The 26,318-nt window shown below is 40.5% G+C and overlaps 2 protein-coding genes across 2 annotated transcripts; one reads left to right on the forward strand and one right to left on the reverse strand.

The window, feature by feature from the left end:
* Positions 1 to 23: 23 nt before the first annotated feature.
* On the reverse strand, positions 24 to 1,584 carry LOC124255366 (histone H1-delta-like). Its single transcript, XM_046689263.1, is given in 2 exon segments — positions 24 to 128; positions 1,198 to 1,584. Coding segments are annotated over 2 exon segments (483 nt in total). The 3' UTR covers positions 24 to 32.
* Positions 1,585 to 22,563: 20,979 nt separating this feature from the next.
* Positions 22,564 to 23,913, forward strand: LOC124255361 (papilin-like). The gene is made up of 2 exons (XM_046689257.1): positions 22,564 to 23,148; positions 23,320 to 23,913. Exons 1-2 carry the CDS (start codon positions 22,564 to 22,566, stop codon positions 23,911 to 23,913), a joined length of 1,179 nt encoding a protein of 392 aa, XP_046545213.1.
* Positions 23,914 to 26,318: the final 2,405 nt, after the last annotated feature.

The following is a 26,318-nucleotide window of genomic DNA, read 5'->3' on the forward strand; positions in this document are numbered from 1 at the left end:
CACAAAGATACTCGGACGCCTTACAACTATATTTATTTTATTTTGGGTTCGTACATGTGTTCCGATTTATCCTCTGTTCCGTCAATGAAGATATCTGATTTACGTGGGAACACCTGGTGCATCTCTACCTGAAAAAGAAAAACGATTTGGAGATCAGTCACTTCCAAAGCTCTCGTGGCCCTGACATGCCCATCATTGTTTTTATCCCATCTTATGTGTCCGTGTGGCACCACAGTCATGGTAACCTAAAACACTGACCGATGACTGCATACTGTTCGCGGTGTTTAGGGACTGTTCATAATTTCATGGCTAGGGGTGGAGCGATGATGATTGTTATGGAGAAGCGTGTACAATGTGAATGACCCCCCCCCCCTCCCCAAAAAGTCAAAAAAATTTATGTATAAAAAGAAATGATCCACCTGCATGTCATGTACAAAATCAATGACACGCCCCATAATTTCTAAGCATAAAATAAAAAAATTGCTGACCCCCCCTAGTACGTGTGTACAAACTTGCTGACCCCACCTTAGCTCCCCAGAACAAAATGGGTGACCCTCCTTAAAATCATCAAAAGCCAACCAGCCGCTGCAGCCAAGAAGGCTGCCAAACCCAAGGCAAGGAAAGCAAAGTGAGTGAGTGAGTGAATATTTACTGTCACATCGGCAATATTTCAACCATATCGTGACGAGAACAAATTTGATGATTATAAAGAATAGGTATATATTATAAAACCTGTCATTAAAGTACAGTAAAACAACTAGACTACCATAGTTCTAATTTAAAACTAGCATGTGAAGTTAAAACTAATAGCACAATTTGGACAATACACAATATAAAAATAGGCTGTAGATCGCCATCAACTGAAGGTAGATCACCAAGAAAGCAAAGAACCCTAAAAAGGCCAAGGCAGCAAAGAAGTTAAGTGCGTCAGGCTTGACTTTATATGAGATTAATTCATAGACATGAGTGAACTCATCCGTATGTTTCGCCGCTACATCATGGGCTAGGATGCCCTTTCGTCGTAGAAATCATCGACTGAGACCCACTCACTCCCTCTCTCACTCACAAACTTTGCATTCTTTGCCTTGGTTTTATAATATATATCTTTGGCTTGGCGGCAGCCGCTGGTTTCTTTGCCTATGGCTTCTTAGCCTTCTTGGGAGATTTCCTGACACCAGCAGCCTTTGGCTTGCTCACTTTCTTGGCCTTGGGCTTAGCTCCGGCAGTCTTGGGTTTGGCAGCTTTCTTTGCCTTTGTCTTCTCAGCGTTGTCTCCGATTCTGAATGATCCGGAGGAACCGGTTCCTTTGGACTGCTTCAGAGTTCCGTTCTTGACACCAGCACGGAGAGCCAGCTTCAGATTAACTTTGGCGGCATTAGCGTCATCTTTGTAGTTGGTCAAGATGTACTTCAAGAGAGCCCGGCGAGAAGAACCACCACGATCCTTCAGAACAGTGATGCCTTTCTTGATCATGTCCAAGTATTGAGGGAGACTTGCTGCCTTCTTCGGCTTTGCTGGTGCTTTCTTCTTTGGTGCCTTTTTAGTTTAGCTGGCGGTAGCGACGGCGACTTCAGCGTCTGACATTGTGAAACTGTCAGAGAACTGTCGGTGAACTGTCAACGAGGAAAACAGATGAAGTATGAATCTGCAAAGTTAGTTTGTTGAACTGACTGTCCCTTTAACTTTGAATATAAAAATGTCAACATTAGCTTGCTATTATTATCTCGCCTGTCTTCTTTTCTCGGCAGCGAGTATGACGCCGAAGACGATTCTAAGGGCGATTTCGACGACGACTCTGAAAATATAACGATTTCAATCAAGTAAATAATGAACTACGACTTGATGCAAAATACAAACGGGGAAACCGATTAGACAATCAGTGATGTCTGGTCTTCATTAACACAGGGATTTTAGGTATGATCATTGGCTCAGACATGAAGCAAGGGCATTGATATGGATAAATCTGCTAAGCCCAGGTTTTTCTTCCAAAGGCAGAATATTTCTGACACAGGCAAACTCATTCAACAGGTCTCCGTGGGTATCGGGAAGATCGAATCCCCAGCACGCTGTGGGCTGTCAGAAAACTACATTGGATCGTGTCGTCAGTCTCATTGTCTCGTTTGAATGCGCGTCGTCTTACCCCAATGAACGGGGACGTTGTGCGTAATGATATCGACATCTGGTTTGTTAAGCCAAAACTCGATTATATACAGGCCTGTTGTATTTAACTGGAAACTACTTAGATTCAACGTATCGCTCATTACAGTGCACTAGTGTTGGGAATTGGTTGAAATCTCACAATTGATGATTGGTGCAATACCAACGACCAATCATCGAAAAAAATTGGTTAGCGTCATTTTTTAGATTTTCCTATTCAGGCTGTAGTTGCAGATAAGTATAAAGAAAAAAACATTTGGTTCTCTGTTGTTGTTTAGAAACTGCACAAATTACATTTGCAGTTTTCACATCCAGTGTAAAATAATTCAGTTCCAGTGTAACATTAACTTCCGAGATTCTTCAAGAAATATTCAGTCATGACTTTTCAGAAAGTGAAGTGAGTTTTCTTAGAAATAAACACGTTTTCGGGCCCTGACAACGTCCTAGATATGTTCCATCATCAAGTATTTCAAACTCTATTACAACGGTTCCAAAATCGTTTGTGTTCGATTATGAAATAATGTGATCGATTGCTTGGTCGTTTGGCCACTGCGACCAATCTTCGATTATTTCAATTAATCGGACCACCACTACCGTGCACACGGTGGGAGTAGTGCGTTACAGCGCCAGGCAACAAGCAAACTCTTTCTATTCCCTACCCTTTACACGAGTGAGTGAGTGAGTTAATACTTAACGTCACACCCTTTACACGAACACCTGATGTCACTACTGAGTGTTTAGCTTTGTACATATAATGTAATCTGTTTCGGCGTTATTCTCTGGCGTTACCGTGTTCTTCAAGGTCTGAATAACAAGACGTCATGACGTTACACATCTCTGTATGAGAAGCGGGTTAAAGCAAGACAAGCTCACCCTGTTTGCGAACACCTGGTGTCATGATTTTTCAACTCTTTTTACTCTCCTGCTTTGTCTTTTACACCCCAAAGTCTGGCTTCGATTTTCAACGTAGTTCCAATAAGTGCAGAAGGTTGCACTTTAAGGTTTTTGTAAGAAACTTGAAGTAACGTGAAAATACTCGAAGCAACGAAGAAATAGTTGAAGAAACGAAAAAATAGTTGAAGCAACGAGAAAATAGTTGAACAACAAGGAAATAAGCAAAGCAACGAGAACTTTCGCTGTAAAAAATATTTTATGCTACAAAAGTGGCAGCATCAGGCTTTCGTACAACCGTACTCTACGGTCCGTCAGGGCATATAAAGCAGCTGAACTTACTGTCGTGTTCCCTGATGGTTTCCTCGTGGTGTGTGTTATATAGACACACAGTTATTTAAGGCAGCATCTGCGTGTGTATCATTGCTAATCTGGATACCAACAGATGTACAAACGACGAGAAACACCACACCGATACTACAATTCAGCTACCATACCAGGGGTATGAGGGCTTATTTGTATATATTATATAAAATATGTTCCAGGTTTACAGGCTGCATTGAACCAGTGCGCAATCAGGTAGCATACTTCTGCTGGCATCAAAGTGAGCTGGGTTGAAATTGAATAAATTCTCTTTCACATTTGTCATGAAGTATCTTTAACACAAAGAGCCAATTCCAGCAGCTGCCAAACCCATTTCCACAGCTACATGAAATACTACATGAATGTGATGATACCACGTGTTAGCGGATCCTGCCCCACCAATAACAGCCGTCATAAACACATGCAAAGTCAAAATAGGGAATTTCATCCGACGTCATTTACGTCACATACATTTGGAAATGTCTCCCAATAACACCACATGAGCTGCCTACATTAGAAACTTGACATCGATGGATATCTACTCACCCAACAGTCATAGCTTTCATCGATGAAGGATTTATCTGACAATCATAAGTTATTTCTATGGAATTTCACATGATGATAAATCCATTCCACCTTTATAATGGAATCCTTCATCCATATAAAGTGAGTGAGTGAGTTAAAACTTTACATTGCATCGGCAATATTACAGCCATATAGCGATTCATCCATATAAAAAGATATATATTGCAGGGTTTCGTAAATGAAACACCAAGTTCTTGTTAAAGCTACTGGCAATACATTTGATAATAATCAAGCAAGGCCTAATTATATACTGTCAGGAATAATGGTGGAAGTGGAGTTCATAACATATGAATCTTGAAAAGAAATACGTGTACATTTATTATTCTCCCCGTGGCAAAATTATCCCATTCGATTCGAAAGGCAGATTATTTCTAAGAGAAGATCTGGTCTGATACAGATCAACTCATTCAAAACGTAAGCTGCATATACTATGGAAACATAACTAACGTATGTCCTCATCTTAGATATTGCAACCAGTACTCTCTTACGATAGCTTCCAGGACAATTACATCTCGAGAATGTTCCAAATGTTGCAGACATGCTTTTGATTATGACAGACATGTACTTTTACTGTGAGTATTATATAACTAAACGAAATGGGTTCTTCTCCACCCTCATTGACAAACTGGATGTTGACAGTTATGTTCAAATTGAACATTTGGATGAAAATGAGATACTTGCACTATTATTGGGTTCTGCTCAAACACTGCCTGGAATTGTAAGCCAGACTACTTGGGAAAGTGTATCACTATTATTCTGTAAATATGTACTTCATCTGAAAAATGAATTAGATCGTCCCCTCTTTTCATCTGCTGTGCAGCAATAGCTGTCATTTGTGTACATATGTGATATAGAATATTTACTTATACAACTTGTGTTACGAGGCCTCATATTTAAATTTATGTACATTCTAACATCATGTACTAGTATTTGCTCTGAGTAACATCAGGCATATATATAAATATTCGGATGTAAATTCTTATAGGAAATAAAGAAATTCATTCACTCATTCATTCTTCATTGAAATCTATCTATGATCTGTTTTCCGAGAAATTTGACTCTTGGAGATTCAGTAGAATACATGCTTCTTGGAAACAAAGGCCACATTGATAATTTAAAACACCTGCTGGCTGTATCGTTTTGCTATACACCTGTTGCTATCTTGATTAGTCAAATACCTTACTCGTAGATGCCGCCAGGTAATGCAATGTTCAATGTATAGAGATTACAAAACGAGTTGGTGTTGAATATGGAAAATATTCAAATGAGATATTTTAAAACTTTTTTGATTTATTCACGAGCGAAATCCACAAGCTAAATGTTTTTTTTGGTTGACATTTTTGGTCAAAAACTGCTTGAATGGGGTTATAATGATATTGAGGTGGCAACAGATGGTTCGGCATTATGACGTCACTATCGTGGAATAACTTAGTTTGGTTACACAACACTCGTTTGATAACTTTCAACTGGTTACACAACACCTTTTACAAATAAAACAAAATTATCTCATAAAGATATTCAGAGCATGTGTGTAATAAATATATAAAAAAGTTTTAAAATATCTCGTTTGAATATTTTCCATTTTCAACACCCACTCGTTTTGTAATCTCTATATATTACACGTACATAAAGCAATCAGGGAACAAGGTAAGTGCAGCTCATCTGTCTAGTAGTACGGAAGGTGTCGTCGCTTGAGCTCTGCAGTTGTTTTCCCGGAAGCCTTTGATTGTAGGTTCGATTCCCGGTTATGTTTCATGCTTATTCAGCCCCATACCCGTGTGTGTGGCTTTCACTATCGGGATGTCCTCCCACAATAACCTGAACTTAGGTTAATGCTAATAGTGGCGAGTATGGTTGATGCTCATTTGGTTATGGTAATGGTAAAGGTTTTGTTTATCTACTCACTTCGCTTGTAATGTAGACGATCATGTCTTACTATTCTCCTTATTTTGAGACCCGTGAGGATCCGGTTAGAATTGGTCTTTAGTAGCCCATGCTTGTCGTAGGAGGCGACTAACGGGATCGGGTGGTCAGGCTCGGTGACTTGTTTGACACATGTCATCGTATCCCAACTGCGTAGATCAATGTGCATGATGTTGATCACTGGATTGTCTAGTTCAGACTCGATTATTTACAGACCGCCGCCATATAGCTGGAAAATTGCTGATTGAGGCGTTAAACATGAAACCAACCAACCAACGTATGGACGTGGAAACGGTTTTGTCGGTATTATTTACCTCATGCAGTCGGAGAACAAATGACAAATACTTGAACACATGTTCACAATAGCTTCCGAAATATGTAAGTTTGATTTTAATGACAACCCATGCCTGTCGTAGGAGGCGACTAACGGGATCGGATGGTCAGGCTCGCTGACTTGGTTGACACATCTAATTGCGTAGATTGATACTCAAGCTGTTGATTACTGAATTGTCTGGTCCAGACTCGATTATTTACAAAACCGCCGCCATATATCTGGAATATTGCTGAGTGCCACGTTAAGCACCAACCAACCAATCTTATTTTAAAGTACATGTATATTTACATCTCAAATGTCATTTGCTGATAATTATTCATCCTAAATAGGAAATAGCTTAAAATTGTTTTGCAAGCAAGCGAATTGCGCTCCTGATTCCGAAAAGCTTGTACACCTCCATGACATCTCGAAAGAGTTTTAGCCCTGCTTTCCCACATATAATGGATTTCTTTCTTTTTAAGCTCACAGTGATGATCCGCGTGTTGCTTCTGGTTTTTCTCGTGTCAGTCACTCTGGCGGAAGGTGGACCCGTGAGGTACTACATCAGACCTCGTGACGTGTCCAGCCATGAAGGTATTTTTGTTCTTCATCAATATTTTGTTTTGCATGTGTGTGCAGAAGTGGATGAGTGAGTGAGTCAGTATGGTTTTGTGCGAAATGTAGTGAGGGATTCTTACGACAAGCAGTAGTGTGCTAGGGGTCTGATGTGCCCGATACCCACTGCTTGTTCTATAATCAGTTTCCCTATTTGTATTTTGAACATTTGCTGTTAAGTCGTAGTTTACTGATTCGATCAATTACATTCTATTTTCAGAGTCGTCCATCGAATCGTCCTTAGTGGAATCTTCCCTGGAGTCGAAAGAAACAACCACGCCAAATGCTATTGGTGAGCTATTGTTCATATTTTTTGTTAGGTCTAACTTGTTGAGAGTTAGAGGAAATTTGAACGAAATAACTAGAGTCTAGAGTAGACAATAAGTAGGGAAAAAAAGCTACTCCTCAACTGCTGTTCTTTATATAACCTTAATACCTCCAATAGCAGTGACGATATAACACGATCACGTCAGTTGCATGTCGTTGGAGCCCGAGATGATGTAGGTCTTATAGGTATACAACTTTGGTAAAAACCCGAGCGCTCGGGTAAGGCTTTGGCAAATCCAGACACATACTCGCGGTCATACGGGTTTTGAACCCACGATCAGAGGTTTCTGGCATGCCTAAGAGACGCAACTCTACACAGCGAATAGCGGCGCCATGGACGATTCGGCCACCCGTACCCCTGTTCTTACAGAGCGTAACCAAAAGACAGTGATGTTTCCCATTTATCTATTTATCCCTTAGTCATAGTAGGGATTAATTATAGTCGAACCTTATTTTGACTCTTATTCTGTTACTCTGACTCTGATATAATCTGGTGTATTAAGACCGAAAGATGAAAGTATGACACAGTAACTTATTTCAATTATAAAAATCATGAACCCCTGCACGTAATGAACATACTTAGACAGAAAACAATATACCCGGTTGTACACTGACGTTAAGTGCCCGTGGACAGGAAACAATATACCCGGTTGTACACTGACGTTAAGTGCCCGTAGACAGGAAACAATATACCCGGCTGTACACTGACGTTAAGTGCCCGTAGACAGGAAACAATATACCCGGCTGTACACTGACGTTAAGTGCCCGTAGACAGGAAACAATATACCCGGCTGTACACTGACGTTAAGTGCCCGTGGACAGAAAACAATATACCCGGCTGTACACTGACGTTAAGTGCCCGTAGACAGAAAACAATATAACCGGTTGTACACTGACGTTAAGTGCCCGTAGACAGAAAACAATATACCCGGTTGTACACTGACGTTAAGTGCCCGTAGACAGAAAACAATATACCCGGCTGTACACTGACGTTAAGTGCCCGTAGACAGAAAACAATATACCCGGCTGTACACTGACGTTAAGTGCCCGTAGACAGAAAACAATATACCCGGTTGTACACTGACGTTAAGTGCCCGTAGACAGAAAACAATATACCCGGTTGTACACTGACGTTAAGTGCCCGTAGACAGAAAACAATATACCCGGTTGTACACTGACGTTAAGTGCCCGTAGACAGAAAACAATATACCCGGTTGTACACTGACGTTAAGTGCCCGTAGACAGAAAACAATGTACCCGGTTGTACACTGACGTTAAGTGTCCGTAGACGGAAAACAATGTACCCGGTTGTACACTGACGTTAAGTGCCCGTAGACAGAAAACAATGTACCCGGTTGTACACTTACGTTAAGTGCCCGTAGACAGAAACAATATACCCGGCTGTACACTGACGTTAAGTGCCCGTGGACAGAAAACAATATACCCGGTTGTACACTGACGTTAAGTGCCCGTGGACAGAAAACAATATACCCGGTTGTACACTGACGTTAAGTGCCCGTAGACAGAAAACAATATGCCCGGTTGTACACTGACGTTAAGTGCCCGTAGACAGAAAACAATGTACCCGGTTGTACACTGACGTTAAGTGCCCGTAAACAGAAAACAATATACCCGGCTGTACACTGACGTTAAGTGCCCGTGGACAGAAAACAATATACCCGGCTGTACACTGACGTTAAGTGCCCGTGGACAGAAAACAATAATATGACGTTAAGTGCCCGTGGACAGAAAACAATATATACCCGGTTGTACACTGACGTTAAGTGCCCGTGGACAGAAAACAATATACCCGGTTGTACACTGACGTTAAGTGCCCGTAGACAGAAAACAATATATCCGGTTGTACACTGACGTTAAGTGCCCGTAGACAGAAAACAATGTACCCGGTTGTACACTGACGTTAAGTGCCCGTAGACAGAAAACAATATACCCGGTTGTACACTGACGTTAAGTGCCCGTAGACAGAAAACAATGACGTTAACTGCCCGTGGAAATCCAGATTAGAATTGGCCTTCAGCAACTGTTGTTCAAGGGATCGGGTGGTGAGACTGGCTGGCTGGGTTCATTCATGTCGTCTTATCCCAATGGTTCAGATGGATACTTATCACGTTTATCATTGGATTGTCTAGATCAGACTCAATTATTTACTGACCGCCTCCATACGGCTGGAATATTAATCTGTGTGGCATTAAACAATAAACAAACTGGGGTTAAATTTAGGTTGCAACTGCACAATTAGCCACGTGCATATAATGAATGTTCATTTAGATTCATACAGTATTCCCTTAGATTTATTACAGTGTTCACGTAGATTCATTACAGGTGTCATTACAGCGTTCATGTGGATTCATTGCAGCGTTCATTTAGATTCATTGCAGGATTCATTTAGATTCACTACAAGATTCATTTAGAATCGCGACTATGCTTGTCGTAAGAGGCGACTAACGGGATCGGGTGGTCAGGCTCGCTGACTTGGTTGACACATGTCATCGGTTCCCAGTTGCGCAGATCGATGCTCATGCTGTTGATCACTGGATTGTCTGGTCCAGACTCGATTATTTACAGACCGCCACCATATAGCTGGACTATTGCTGAATGCGACGTAAACCTAAAACTAACTCACTCACTCATTTAGAATCACTACAGTATTCATTTAGATTCATCAAGATTCGCTTCAGCGTTCATGTAGATTCAATGCAGTGTTCATCTCGATTCATTACAGTGTTCGTTTATATTCATTACAGGGATCATTTAGATTTATTTCAGTGTCCATTTATATTTATAACAGCCTTAATTTAGATTCATATAATATATATATCGCAAGTTCAAATGACTCCTTTACAATCGTAATGTTGAGAGTATCGTTGTGTAACAACACGCACAACAAGTAATGGGTTGTAGTGTTAAAACGTTTCTTGTGTCTCCTAAAATGGTGCTGACAGATTCACATATAGCAAGATTATGCCAACATATCCAAATGAATTTTGTTCATTCATTTTCTGATTCTACTGATAATAACAGGTCCTTGTGCCTGTGTTTTTGTTTAGTTCGATATAATGCATGAGAAAGCAGGCAGTCTATTCGCCAATGGTATTATACTGAAAGGGTACTTATTATATTGACCACGGTCGTGTTAAAACTGTGCATGATACGGAGCGTGCGTGTTGAATAATGGGTTTAAAATATAATTGTTGGTACAATATATCTTTATGTTAATTCATTGTGTTTTCAGCTTAATACGTGCATTATTTATACGTATCATATTATTTCGCATATTGTGTAGGCATATTCCTGACATTGTAAATAGTCCCGTCTGGACCAGACAATCCTATGATCAGTATCATGAGCAATGATCTACGTCATCAGGGTATGCCTCATCGGCTTCTTTTGTGACAGAATCCTGTAAACAAATGTATGTTAATTATCAACGTTAATTATCAACCATGTAACAATTGCAATTTCGGTTGTGGTACTCCTGGAAGTACAGATTTAGAGATAATATACTGAATAAAATATATGAACTTGGTTCAACACGCTATGCGTCACCCATGATATATGCACATCAATGAAGAAGAGGAGATTAGTGTGATGGTATAAGAAGAGGAGATTGGTGTAATGGTATAAGAAGGGGTGATTGGTGTGAAGGTATAAGGTGTTCATTACCCTCGGTAACCAGACACAAAGATCCGGCATAGAGGTTGTCTTGAACAGCTCATGCTTGGAGGCGGTCATCAATGGTCAGGTTTGGTGACTTCACTGATGCATGTTATCGTATTTCGATTGCGGAGATGTATGCTCACATTGTCAACCACTGGATTGTCTAGACCGTACTCAAGTAGCGTAGACTGATACTCATGATGTAGGTCTTGGTGCCTTTGTACAAAGCGATCTTAGCGCTAAGGTGACTGTAACTCCCATACTTTAACATAGACTTAAGGTAGCCTTAGCACTAAGGTTGTTTTGTACAACGGCACCCAGGTCAATGTTTGAATATTGTGAAGTTCGACCTTAAGGAAAGAAAGAAGACACTATAATCACCCTGATCAATGTGCAGTCATCGGTCAGAGCATTTTGTTATCGTGATTGTCACTCTAAGATTGTTGTGTGAGGTCTTCAAAAACGAAAGAAAGAAAGAAGACGCTGTAATACACTTTAGTCACCAGACGAATAATTTATCAATGTCTAAGGCTATGGCTATACCACAAAATAAGACTAAAATTAATAAAAGAATTACTGACCACCAAATCATTTTTCTCTTTCAGAGAGACGCGGAAAGAGATTGCCGCAATACCTCCCCATGGAAGTCTGATATCGTCGTTAAAGAACCACTAATGTTCCAAGTCTGAAAATAAAATGAAAGTTGCTTTGAAACGCTGAAACTTTGAGAGACGTTTTATTCTGTTGTTGACCAAACAATTGTGTCACATACCAATATGCATTTATTTCAAAGACACTGCAATGGTTTTGATGATGTACTCCTACCATGCCGTCCCATAGCTTCTGGTCGCCCAGAACAGGCTTACCCTATACTAAAATGTATATGACGTTATAGATTTGATATCTAAGTATATTTATCTTTAATTACGTTTCTTTATAGTCACAGACTTAGATTCATAGAACAAGTGAAATAAATACAATATGGATTCTTAAAAGCTGAAAGGACGTGGTTGCATTTGTTCAATATCATGAAAGAACCAAGTTCAAATTCACAGCCTCTGATATTACAATCTTTCACCAATATGTCACATGACAAACATGTCTGTGACCATAGATATAGTAACATCTCTATCGTCAGAGGTTCAATGGAAATGGCAAAAAGCAAATTAAATCTGAAGTCTAAATGTTGGACTTCTTCATTGATAACGTGTACATGAAATTTGGGAAAAGACATTCAGGAAGAAATAGCCACCACCACACGGGGACACGCTGTACTCTCATGTTTCTTCATCTAATCCTATAGGCATATTCATATGAATCGGAGTGTTTGCTTGTATTGGCAAAATCAAAACAAGGGAATTTTGTCAAGAAGTAAAATATAATACTCTGAAGGTATAACCATGATCAATATTGTATCAATCAATAGTTATCAAATAAAACTTTATCTTCCATTGAACTACCCTCTTGAAATAAAACTTCTCATCTGTTCGAATGATCGATTGAAAAACAAAGCGCCTTTGAGTAGCTGAGCTGGATATTGGCGAAATAAATAAATAAATAAATAAATAAATAAAACTGATAAATCGTTCTACCTCTTCTTGGACAGGTAGTTGGAGGTGCTCTAACTCTTATTGGACAGGTACTTAGAGGTGTTCTTGTTCTTCTTGTACTTGCAGATGGTCTTGTTCTTCCTATTATACTTGCAGATGTTGTTGTTCTTTTTCTTGTATTCGTAGATATTGTATTTCTTGTTGTACTTGGTGGTGTTCTTGTTCTTCTTGTACTTGCAGATGATCGTGTTCTTCCTATTATACTTGCAGATGTTCTTGTTCTTGTATTCATAGATATTGTATTTCTTGTTGTAGTTGTAGGGGTTCTTGTTCTTCTTGTCGTGCATGTAGATGTTCTTGTTTTAGATATGGTTGTAGTTCTTTATGTGTTAGCTTGTAATGTAATCGTTCTACTTCTTCTTCCGAGGTCCGAAGTTCCGAAGTTGATAGAAATTCGTAGGCGACGCTCCTCTAGACATGTAGCGCATTTTCGAGGTCGGGATCGAGTCTGTTTTCACCAACTATAATCAAGCTTGTGACCCATGTTTGGGAACTTGATTATACCCATAATAAGAAGAGGAATGATTACTGTCAAGCAGTTTACTGTCAGTGGTGTTGTGTATAAAATTGAATACAAATCATAAACAGCAATATATGGCATACAGATTGACGATAATAAAAATACATGCAATAATATTCAAACAAGTTAAAATGGAATGTCAATATTTGCATTACTAAGCTAGATAGATAGGAGATATATCTATAGATAGAACTAAGCACGCTTTCATGTCTAGAGAGAGAGCATTACGACACATAAGTAAAACTGAATGTGTATACTTGAATTACTACCACTAACTAAGACTCATAATTCATTAAATGGTGATAGATATATACACAGTATATACATAAAAATTAAAGAAACGATCATTGATATATACTCTCCCAAAAAAGAAACGCATATAGGAAATTCAACTGTATTTTTATGTTTATTGTAGGCTTTATGAGTCAATGAAATATAGCGAAATTGCACACTGGGAATGCAGACTTATCCGTCTTTGGCACCAACTCGAGGAATGTCAGTTTGAGTGTCACATAGAGACATGTGGTGGCGCTGAAGGCAATACCTCGTGTGACCACCGTGGGCATCCAGAACTGCACGGCATCGCCTCGGCATCGAACGATTAAGTCTCAGAATCTCGTGTTGCCTAATCGCAGCCCACTCTGCCTGTAGTGCCTGTGCGAGTTGCGGTATTTGTCGAGCGGTACTGGTCGCCGTAGCTGTTCGATGACGCAGGTGATGTACCCGGATGTAGCGATCCTGCGCGCAGTGGTCGCTCGAGGTCGCCCACTACGAGGGGCATCTGCTACCGCATTCTGCCGGCGATATCTCTCCCAGAGCCGTGAAATGGTGCTTTGGTGAACATTCATGCGTCGGGCAACTGCACGTTGAGACTGGCCAGCTTCAAGCAAACCAATGGCGATATGACGGTTGGCTTCACTTAGACGTGGCATTTTGCGTTCGTCAACAATATTCCAAATACAGTGAATAATCGACAGACAGCGATCAACCTTTTACACCCATCATTGAGACTATCTGATCACCAACTTTCACGTGCATTGCATGTGAATTGAGTATTCTGTGAAACTACACGCCGAAATTGAAAATCATGCTGTTAAATACGGGTATTTTACGGATGGTGCGTTTTGTTGTGATGTTTCAAAACATAAACACCATAGAACTCATAAACAGAGCAAAACCTTTTGTAACATGAATCACGTTTTAATTCATTTTTTTTGTACATGAAATTGCTATTTTCATGATGCGTTTCTTTTTGGGGAGAGTATAATATATATGTGATTTTTTACTATGAACTTTTTTTCTGTAAAATATGTTCATATCAGAGACTAGTTGTTAATCTAGTTCTGACGGGTAGAAGACAAAAGACAAAATAGATACTAGTGCTGTTACATTTTTTAAATTATATATAAACATTCGTCCTTGTCTCGGGATAAATGTATATTTTCCACCAAAAGGTACATTCGGAGGATATCGAAATCTAGGTTAAGCTATTTGTATCATATTTACAATTAAAAGACCCAAACAATGGTTTGTTGTCAAAATTTTTGGTTTTCCATATCTTGTCCCAGTCTGTATCACAGTCACAGAACGATATTTTTTCCCATTCCGTCTCTAGGAAAACTCACTGATCCCCAACTTTCACGTGCATTGCACGTGAATTGTGTATTCTGTGAAACTACACGCCGAAATTGAAAATCATGCTGTTAAATACGGGTATTTTACGGATGGTGCGTTTTGTTGTGATGTTTCAAAACATAAACACCATAGGACTCATAAACAGAGCAAAACCTTTTGTAACATGAATCACGTTTTAATTCATTGCTACATGAAATTGCTATTTTCATGATGCGTTTCTTTTTTGGGAGAGTATATAAGCAATAACGAATACATGTACTTATATTCTGCATACAACCAAGGGGTAATTACGCATAACAGTGCACGTGTCTAGGTGGGTTTATATCAGATAGTTTAAGTTAACCGATAAACTCATGAACTAGGTTATACCGTATAAGACAAAACAGAATCAAATTAGCGAGGCGTAAATATTTCTTACCTTAGTAAGAAGAAGGAACGATTACAGTCAAGCAGTTTATTGTCAGTGGTGTTGTGTACTGACCAGTGTAGATGCTTGACCTTTATAGTAATCGCCCTCCTATGTTTTAACTTTGAGTGATACCTTACTGAATGAATTGTACATGGTCTTGATGTAAATCGTCGCTGCTCTGTTTTTACGTAATTATAACTTGTATGGCGATGAAACTGCGGCCGTCATACAAGACAGTCAGCACGCACAATGGCTTAGATGGATGTGTCCATCTTACGTCACTATTATAAGGGTAATGCTATTTTTGAGGGCATTATCATTTGCAGAAGCCCGAGGTCTTCCATTAACTGCCCAACGAAGGAGGGCAGTTGAAAAAGACCGAGGGCTTCTGCAAATGATAATGCCCTCAAAAATAGCATTACCCTTATATTATAGCTAAAATACATGGAATTATCATGAAACGGCCCTCCCATTATCAGAAATTTGCGGTCCGCTGCAAATGATACTGCCTGCTATGTAGCTGTCAGTGTTCAATCTGACGCATAAACGCCTATTGTTAGATTTGCTTGCAGATATACTCTGAAGAAAGCATTATGAATTTTTCTAATCCATTTAGGTTTAGTTAATGATTATATCAGAGAAACTCAAATATGTATAGACAATAATGGAAGTCTGACGCATAAACATCAACTGTTAGATTTGCTTGTAGATATAGTCTAATGAAAACGTTGTGATTATTTTGATTCCATTTAGGTTTAGTTAATAATTACATCAGAGAAACTCAAATATCTGTACGATAATGGAAGTCAGTGTTCAATCTGACGCATAAACATCAATTGTAAGATTTGCTTGCAGATAACTCTGATAACAATGTCATGAATATTTCGATTCCATGTAGAGAATGGAGAATATTTATAGACAATAATGGGAGTATACTGAGTGTATTTTATACACCTCTTGCTATCTCGATGAGCGAAATACCTTACTCGCAGATGTTGCCTGGTAATGCAGTGTTCAATGGACATATATCACATGTATGAAAAAAGTTATATGTATCAAAAAAGTAATATCTCGTTGGAATAATTTCCATATTCAACACCAACTCGTTTTGTCATCGCTATATGTTACACGTACATAAAGTAATCATCAGAGAACAAGGTAAGTTCAGCTCATCTGGTAGTACGGAAGGAGTCGTCACTTCAACTCTGCAGTTCTCTTTCCCGGAAGCCTATGATTGTAGGTTCGAATCCCGGTTTGCCCTTACTATGTTTCCAGCTTATCCAGCCCCCAGTACCGTGTGTGTGACTATCACTGTCGGGGTGTCCTCCCACGATGAGCTGACCTCCGAGAGGTTAATGTTAATAGCGGCGTTTGTGGTTTATGGTCATATGGTAATGGTAACGGTGATGGTAACGGTAATGGTAATGGTAACGGTGATGGTAACGGTGATGGTAACGGTAATGGTAACGGTGATGGTAACGGTAATGGTAATGGTAATGGTAACGGTAACGGTAATGGTAATGGTTTGGTTATGGTAATCGATGCTCATAATGTTCACTGGATTGTCTGGTCCAGACTCGATTATTTACAGACCGCCGCCATATAGCTGGAGTGTTGCTGAGTGCGGCTTTAAACACAAACCAACCAACCAAGCAGACTTATTTCTAAGTATCTTTATCATGGTGCCAATGTCATTTGCTGATATTTATTCATCCAAAATAACAATTTGTTTTGCAAATAAGTGAACTGAGCTCCTGATTCCGAAGAACTCGTACACCTCCATCCCGCCTCCAAACAGCTTTAGCTGTGCTTTCCCACAGTAAATGGATTTCTTTCCTTTTAAGATCACAATGGTGTTCCGCGTGTTGCTTCTGGTTCTTCTCGTGTCAAACACTCTGGCGGAAGGTCGACGCAAGAACAACGACCTCAGACTTCGTGACACGTTCAGCCATGAAGGTATTTTTGTACTTCATCAATATCTTGTTGCTTCTGATCTCCCCGATACCCACTGCTTGTTCTACTGCTTGTTTCCGGTTTGTATTTTGAACATTTTCTATGAAGTCGTACTTTATTGATCCGATCAATCACATTATTTTTTTCAGACTTGTCCATGATATCTTCCCCCGGAGTCAAGAGAAGAAAGTACACGAAATGCTTTTCGTAAGCCATTGTTTATATTCTTAATCTTACTTGTTGAGAGTTAGAGAAAATTTGAATGAAATAACTAGAGTCTAGAGTAGACAAAAAGCAGGAAAGTAAAGTTTCTCCTCAATTATTGTTCTTTACACAACCATCATACCTCGATTGACTCTTTGTCAGGTTTGGGGACTTCACTGATGCATGTTATCGTATTTCAATTTCGGAGATGTATGCTCACATTGTCAACCACTGGTTTGTCTAGACCAGACTCCAGTATCGTAGACTGATACTCATGATGTAGGTCTGGTCAATGTTTGAATATTGTGAAGTCCGGCCCTAAGGAAGGAAGACACAATAATCACCCTGATCAATGTGCAGTCATCGGTCAGAGCATTTTGTTATCGTGATTGTCACTCTAAGATTGTTGTGTGAGGTCTTAAAAAACGAAAGAAAGAAAGAAGACGCTGTAATACACTTTAGTCACCCGACCAATAATTTGTCAATGTCAGTGGCTATCGTGGCTATTTTACCACAAGATAAGAGAAAGTTAAAAATATACTGATCTCCAAATCGTTTCTCTCTTGCAGGTTGGCCGAAATACATACCCATGGTAATCAGATATCGTCGATAAAGAGCCACATGTACAAAAGCAGAAAATAGAATAAAAGTAGCTTTGAAACGCGACGTTATATTCTGTTGTTGCCCATATCAATATCGAATATGCATGCTTGTTAGATAGACACTGCATAGTTTTGACGCGAACATGCTTAACCTATACTGAAATGTAATTGTCGTTTCTATTTCATATTTGGCGGCGGGGTAGCCTAGTGGTTAAAGCGTTGGCTCGTCACGCCGAAGACCCGGGTTCGAATCCCCAGACAAGCCGGTGACTAATACAGTGAGTAACAAAACCATGCCGTCGGAGTATAGTGACACACCATCAACCATGTCATCGAGCCTGACCACCCTATCTATCATGGAGTATAGTGACACACCATCAACCATGTCATCGAGCCCGACCACCCTATCTATCATGGAGTAAAGTGACACACCATCAAACACGTCATCGAGCACACCATCGACCGTCCCTATCTATTATGGAGTATAGTGACACACCATCAACCATGTCATCGAGCCTGACCACCCTATCTATCATGGAGTAAAGTGACACACCATCAAACACGTCATCCAGCCCGACCACCCTATCTATTATGGAGTATAGTGACACACCATCAAACACGTCATCGAGCCCGACCATCCTATCTATTATGGAGTATAGTGACACACCATCAAACACGTCATCGAGCCCGACCACCCTATCTATTATGGAGTATAGTGACACACCATCAAACACGTCATCGAGCCCGACCACCCTATCTATTATGGAGTATAGTGACACACCATCAAACACGTCATCAGCCATCGAGTCCTACCATCCTATCTATTATGGAGTGACACACCATATAGTGACACATGGAGTATAGTGACACACCATCAAACACGTCATCGAGCCCGACCATCCTATCTATTATGGAGTATAGTGACACACCATCAAACACGTCATCGAGCCCGACCATCCTATCTATTATGGAGTATAGTGACACACCATCAAACACGTCATCGAGCCCGACCATCCTATCTATTATGGAGTATAGTGACACACCATCAAACACGTCATCGAGCCCGACCACCCTATCCGTGACACCATCAAACACGTCATCGAGCTCCGACCACCCTATCTATTATGGAGTATAGTGACACACCATCAAACACGTCATCGAGCCCGACCATCCTATCTATTATGGAGTATAGTGACACACCATCAAACACGTCATCGAGCCCGACCACCCTATCTATTATGGAGTATAGTGACACACCATCAAACACGTCATCGAGCCCGACCACCCTATCTATTATGGAGTATAGTGACACACCATCAAACACGTCATCGAGCCCGACCACCCTATCTATTATGGAGTATAGTGACACACCATCAAACACGTCATCGAGCCCGACCACCCTATCTATTATGGAGTATAGTGACACACCATCAAACACGTCATCGAGCCCGACCACCCTATCTATTATGGAGTATAGTGACACACCATCAAACACGTCATCGAGCCCGACCACCCTATCTATTATGGAGTATAGTGACACACCATCAAACACGTCATCGAGCCCGACCACTCTATCTATTATGGAGTATAGTGACACACCATCAAACACGTCATCGAGCCCGACCACCCTATCTATTATGGAGTATAGTGACACACCATCAAACACGTCATCGAGCCCGACCACCCTATCTATTATGGAGTATAGTGACACACCATCAAACACGTCATCGAGCCCGACCACCCTATCTATTATGGAGTATAGTGACACACCATCAAACACGTCATCGAGCCCGACCACCCTATCTATTATGCGATAACATTATGTAGCCACTGCATGGGCAGTGCTATTGTAGCCTTGTTAAACAACACAAGCTTTTGACATATCACTCAAATGTACATGTTAATTCTGGTAGTTTGCTTGTGTGAAGACCCCAAGTGTGTGAATTATACAACACAGATGACATACACTGATGACATATACAATCATGTTAATCAAGAGGATCCAAGCTCCATTTTCTGATGTCTAGACATGTCCTTGTTCTTCTAAATGATGTGGAATCAATTTTAAACTGAGCGAATGGACATGGTCTTCTTCCAAGTAGCCAAACAGTTTGTCATTTGTTTTAGGGGTATGGAGAGCATATTTGTTATTCACAAACGGTAAACATTCTACAGATGTCATTTTCTCTGTATACACCTGTAACACAAACCTCAAAATTTGATGTTTGTTCCAGAACGTTTGCAACTATTGTAATGCCACATATATAGCCGGAATGAGATTTGAACACTGCAAGTTTCGATATGTTGGAAATGAAAATATGGTCGCGTGTCATTAAAGCAAATTTTCGAGGAAACTTGAGGCAAAAGCCACACACTTGACGACAGCATTTATCGTCATCTTAATAGCATGTTGAGGATGTATATTAATTATTGGTGGTTCCAAAGCGAAATAAGGTGTCGTTACGTTCATATATTCAGAAATTCCGGTGTCATAAGACTTATTGTGTATTGGAGAATATTAAAATTAAGCTCTTAACTTAATTTAGGTAAAGTTAGGTTACCGTCATCAGGGCGAGTTATTGCACTTACGTAAGCATACGTGTACGTGCGTGCGTGTGTGTGTGTGTGTGTATGTGCGTGTGTATGTGTGCCTGTATTAGTCTGGACTTTAGCGCTATCTCTCTGAGGTACTTGGATACAGAATACTGATCCCGAAGTCTTATTTATCTCCTTAAACCTGAGCGTCTGGCATTTCAACAATCAGATGCTCTATCCATTCAACCATTGAAAGACTGCTATTTAATTAATACCTTTTCCGCTTACGTATCGTGGTGGTGTCCATGTATCATACATTTCAATGAATCAAAACTGTGCAGTGTCTATGCATCCAGCATGCATATTGATAACTGTTATGACACCGTTGTTGTTTGGGCCGGAGGACTAAGAACAGAACAAAATTGTCTCACAAAGATACTCAGACGTCTTAAAAACTATTTATATTGTATTTTCGAATTTTTACAAATGTGTCCAGATTCAATAAGCGGTCCTTTAATGAAGAAATCTGATTTTCGTGGGGACTCCTGGTGCATCTCTTCCTGAAACAGAAACACGATTTGGAGATGAGTCACTTCTGACGCTCGTGGCTCTGACATGTCCATCATTGTTTCATCTCTTCTTATGAAGCCGTGTGGCACCACAATCATGGTAACCAAAAACACTGGCCGATGACTACATACTGGTCGGGGTGTGTACAGGGTATTATAGTGTTTGCTTTGGATGCTTAATGACAACACTATTCCACCTATATGGTCCTTGTCTGTATATGATCGATTCTGGTATACATTATCCAGTGGTAGACATTTTCAGCACATATCTGCGCAAATGAAATACGATGACATGCATCGATAAAGCCAGCGAGCCTGACCTTCCGATCCCGTAACTAGCCTCAAAACTAACATAACCAATGCTGTTCGTTTTCCGAATATAACTTAATATTGATGACAACAAGTATATTCCTTTATAGGATTCTGTCACCAAACATCATTGCTCATGTTACCAGATCACTGGATGTTCTGGTCCAGAACGGACTATTCATGATGTCAGAACATGCATACAGTTGTTATTGTCAAAAGTACTTAAATGATAGAAGTTGGAGTAGCGCTACATTTCCACTATCAACAGAACACAAGTCATTTACCAACCTTATCAGTGTCGTTTCAGGACCATGCCTTGGCCTATAGGCTGATTGAAACATTCCTACAAGTGGATTTTAAGTAAGGTGAGAAAACAGTCTTACTTTCACAACCCTTTCCAAAGTTTTGAAAAACAGGAGATAGCTTTTTTCGTCACAGTTAGTGGTTAATGGTTTAATTACCACCTTCTTGAAGGAAGATGTAACCTTACCGGGAATTCAGACTCAGTTTTATCGTGTTGGTTACAGTTAATATCAAGTTGTCAATAAATTCCAACAGAAGTTTGGGTGGAATTGGGTCTTAAATGGCCTTACTGTTTTAGGTTTGGTACCTTCCTGAGTGACTGGCACTGGGAGTATCCGGGCTTCAAGAACGCAGAACATTCTTGTAAAGTTCCTTGTTGGTTCGAATGTAGTAGCACCCCAAAGAAAAGCAAGGTTTTCCCCGAGTGACGTTTTAACGCTTTTTGCCGACGAGAGTTTAAAGGTCATTAGTTACGACTCGTAGAATTTTTCTGAGAGTTTTTAAGATCGTTTATAGATAATTCTGTGACATAAATTTAAACTAATACCGATTTTAGGAATTTTAAGACAAAAACTAAGAAAATTCAAACTAAAGAATCTTTAAAATAATACTTACTCTCAGGACTTACCTAAAAGTCTAAGCATGTTTATAGATAAGTCTTAGAGCTAAATTCTAACTAAGACCGACTTTAGGAATTGTAGGACAAAAACTAAGAAAATTCTAAGAATCTTTAAAAATACGGTTCAGGAGTCCTGTACTGAGGATGTGCCTAACATGTCCAGTCCTGTACAGAGGATGTGCCTAACATGTCCGAGTCCTGTACTGAGGATGTGCCTAACATGTCCGAGTCCTGTACTGAGGATGTGCCTAACATGTCCGAGTCCCCTAACATGTCCTAACATGAGTCCTGTACTGAGGATGTGCCTAACATGTCCGAGTCCTGTACTGAGGATGTGCCTAACATGTCCGAGTCCTGTACTGAGGATGTGCCTAACATGTCCGAGTCCTGTACTGAGGATGTGCCTAACATGTCCGAGTCCTGTACTGAGGGATGTGCCTAACATGTCCGAGTCCTGTACTGAGGATGTGCCTAACATGTCCGAGTCCTGTACTGAGGATGTGCCTAACATGTCCGAGTCCTGTACTGAGGATGTGCCTAACATGTCCGAGTCCTGTACTGAGGATGTGCCTAACATGTCCGAGTCCTGTACTGAGGATGTGCCTAACATGTCCGAGTCCTGTACTGAGGATGTGCCTAACATGTCCGAGTCCTGTACTGAGGATGTGCCTAACATGTCCGAGTCCTGTACTGAGGATGTGCCTAACATGTCCGAGTCCTGTACTGAGGATGTGCCTAACATGTCCGAGTCCTGTACTGAGGATGTGCCTAACATGTCCGAGTCCTGTACTGAGGATGTGCCTAACATGTCCGAGTCCTGTACTGAGGATGTGCCTAACATGTCCGAGTGCTGTACTGAGGATGTGCCTAACATGTCCGGAGAGTGCTGTACTGAGGATGTGCCTAACATGTCCGAGTCCTGTACTGAGGATGTGCCTAACATGTCCGAGTCCTGTACTGAGGATGTGCCTAACATGTCTGAGGAGTCCTGTACTGAGGATGTGCCTAACCTAACATGTCCGAGTCCTGTACTGAGGATGTGCCTAACATGTCCGAGTGCTGTACTGAGGATGTGCCTAACATGTCCGAGTCCTGTACTGAGGATGTGCCTAACATGTCCGAGTCCTGTACTACTGAGGATGTGCCTAACATGTCCGAGTCCTGTACTGAGGATGTGTCCCTACTGATGTGCCTAACAGTCCTGTACTGAGGATGTGCCTAACATGTCCGAGTCCTGTACTGAGGATGTGCCTAACATGTCCGAGTCCTGTACTGAGGATGTGCCTAACATGTCCGAGTCCTGTACTGAGGATGTGCCTAACATGTCCGAGTCCTGTACTGAGGATGTGCCTAACATGTCCGAGTCCTGTACTGAGGATGTGCCTAACATGTCCGAGTCCTGTACTGAGGATGTGCCTAACATGTCCGAGTCCTGTACTGAGGATGTGCCTAACATGTCCGAGTCCTGTACTGAGGATGTGCCTAACATGTCCGAGTCCTGTACTGAGGATGTGCCTAACATGTCCGAGTCCTGTACTGAGGATGTGCCTAACATGTCCGAGTCCTGTACTGAGGATGTGCCTAACATGTCCGAGTCCTGTACTGAGGATGTGCCTAACATGTCCGAGTCCTGTACTGAGGATGTGCCTAACATGTCCGAGTCCTGTACTGAGGATGTGCCTAACATGTCCGAGTCCTGTACTGAGGATGTGCCTAACATGTCCGAGTCCTGTACTGAGGATGTGCCTAACATGTCCGAGTCCTGTACTGAGGATGTGCCTAACATGTCCTAGTCCTGTACTGAGGTTGTGCCTAAGATGTCCAACTATGCCAGGATCACCTACCTTTATCATAGTGTATAATTTAGCCATCCAGTGTCTGAAACATAACCATGTTAAATAACTGATCAGTGACCTATGCCAGTTACGAATTTCACTGCATGATTTAATAGTATCAATGAACTGTCATAGGAATGGCTTCAATATGCCCTCACTATCATATATGATATACTGAGGACGATAACCAGATAATGTTTTAACATACCAAATTCAATGTCCCAATACAATACCAAAATACACTTCATATTGGAAATCAAAATGTGTAATTTCAATCACTGTCAGATATGTTGAATATACATCTTTATACAGCCCATTCTGGATCTAAATGTAATGGATTGTTTATGTACGTTACAAGTTGCACGTTAAATACAGTTGTAGCCCTTGTCTATCAAAGTACTGAATTATCTACTTTAACTTACATAACTTTGCTATAAATATATGATGACACGCAGAGATATACTGAACTATGGTTTCTTGTGAGTAATTCCGTTATTACGACCCAAATCAAACTAAATTGTTCATACGATTACGTACTCATTGATACATATTGTTTATAAATCACCCAGTAGAGTGCAGTCCTCTTATGAAGTTAACCTCTTATTTGTTCGTTTGGGAAGACTATTTGGCATGCGTTCCTTCAGCATCTGTTTTCAGCTTTCCTTTTCTTACATAAGTTGTCCTTAGGTATGTTCTGAAGGTTTAAGTCTGTAAAGTTGGTACATGTATTTGAATTTGCTTGCTCTTGAACTTAGAACATCAAAATATCATCATTAGCTTACCAATTTCATCTCGTTTGCTGTCTACTCGCCGCATCGAAGATGACGCCGAAGACGTTTCTAAGAGCGATTTCGACGACGACTCTGAAAATATAATGTTTTCAATCAAATTAATAAACCACGACGTAATACCAAGCTTAAATGTTCAAAATACATTCTGGGAAATCTATTACAAATCAATCAGTGATGTTTGATCTTCATTGACACAGGGATTTATGGTATGGTAATTGACGCGTCAGACATGAAGGTATTAATATATCTGCTGAGCCAAGGTTTTATTCCAAAGGCAGAATAGTTTCTCATTCACCTGGTCCGTGGGTGTCGGACAGATTCAGTCCATAGAACGCTGTTTATTATGGTAAAACTACATTGGATAGAGTATAGTCAGTCTCATTTACTTGGTTGATTGCGCGTCTTTTTACCCCAACGTAGGTTGACGTTGCTCGTAATGATATCAACACCTGGTTTGTCTTACCGACACTCGACTACTTACAGACCAGTTCTATTTGACTGGAAACCGCTTCATGTTCAACATACCATTACAGAGCACACGGTGGGACTAGTGCGTCACACACATGCTACTTGCAAACACCTACACATCTATGTGTGGCGGGTTCTTCCTGTAAGGCAAGGAATACTCACTTCTTGGAGTTGCATTTAGAAGTTGGTGTGATCAATAACGTGGATATAGATCTATGTATATGTGACTTCTTTAGCTACTAACATCGTTATCATGCTAGTAGGATACAATCGATTTTGGCTATATGTAATGATATATTGGTTCAATATTGGCAAATTCAACCATTCTTGCTCTCTCCATCACAGGTTCCCAATGATCGTACAGTGGTGAAAGTGTTCGCTCATCACAGCAAATGCCCAGCTTCGATTTCCAACATGGTTCCAATGAAGAACACCTCTGGTGCCTGGAATATCGTACATTCGGAAAACCATACTCACTCCCCCATTCACGTCAGCACACACTGACAAAACATGATACTGGCCATGAATACCTGCAGCTCTACGATGTCCCCATTGGGGCAACAGGGTGCACCTTCCGTCAGACTGACTGACACGAGAAGAACCAGAAGCAACACGCGGAACATCACTGTGAGCTTAAAAAAGAAGAAAAATGTCATTTTCCCCGTATTGCCTACAATTAACTTTTAGTCAACTTCATTTTGGTAAGGGTAGAACCGGTCAGCACATTAACCTTACTTCCTCGATCACTGGTTTTAATGTGTAGGCAGAATGGCACTGTAGGCAGAATTGGGGAAAAAACCCGACAAGAGTAGCTGCAGCTGAGTTCTTTGTTTGAAAACAAAGGTTTGGCAATTCAGAACACAAATACGAAACAAAAATATTAAATATATTGTTGTTTTGGCTGACTATGAAATGTAATATGTATTTACATACAAGATCACTACGAAAAGGAGATTAGTGTGCTTCAAAAAGAGGGCATATAGTAGTAGTACCTGATCGAATGTGACATAGACTAAGTGAGTATAATGAAAGAATGTAACAACAACAACAACAACAAAACAGCACCCCCAAAAAACCAAACAAACAAACACAAAACAACAAAAA

This window comes from Haliotis rubra, unplaced genomic scaffold (genome assembly GCF_003918875.1).
Source record: "Haliotis rubra isolate DU_JTF1 unplaced genomic scaffold, ASM391887v1 Scf6, whole genome shotgun sequence".
Classification (NCBI taxonomy): Eukaryota; Metazoa; Mollusca; class Gastropoda; order Lepetellida; family Haliotidae; genus Haliotis; species Haliotis rubra.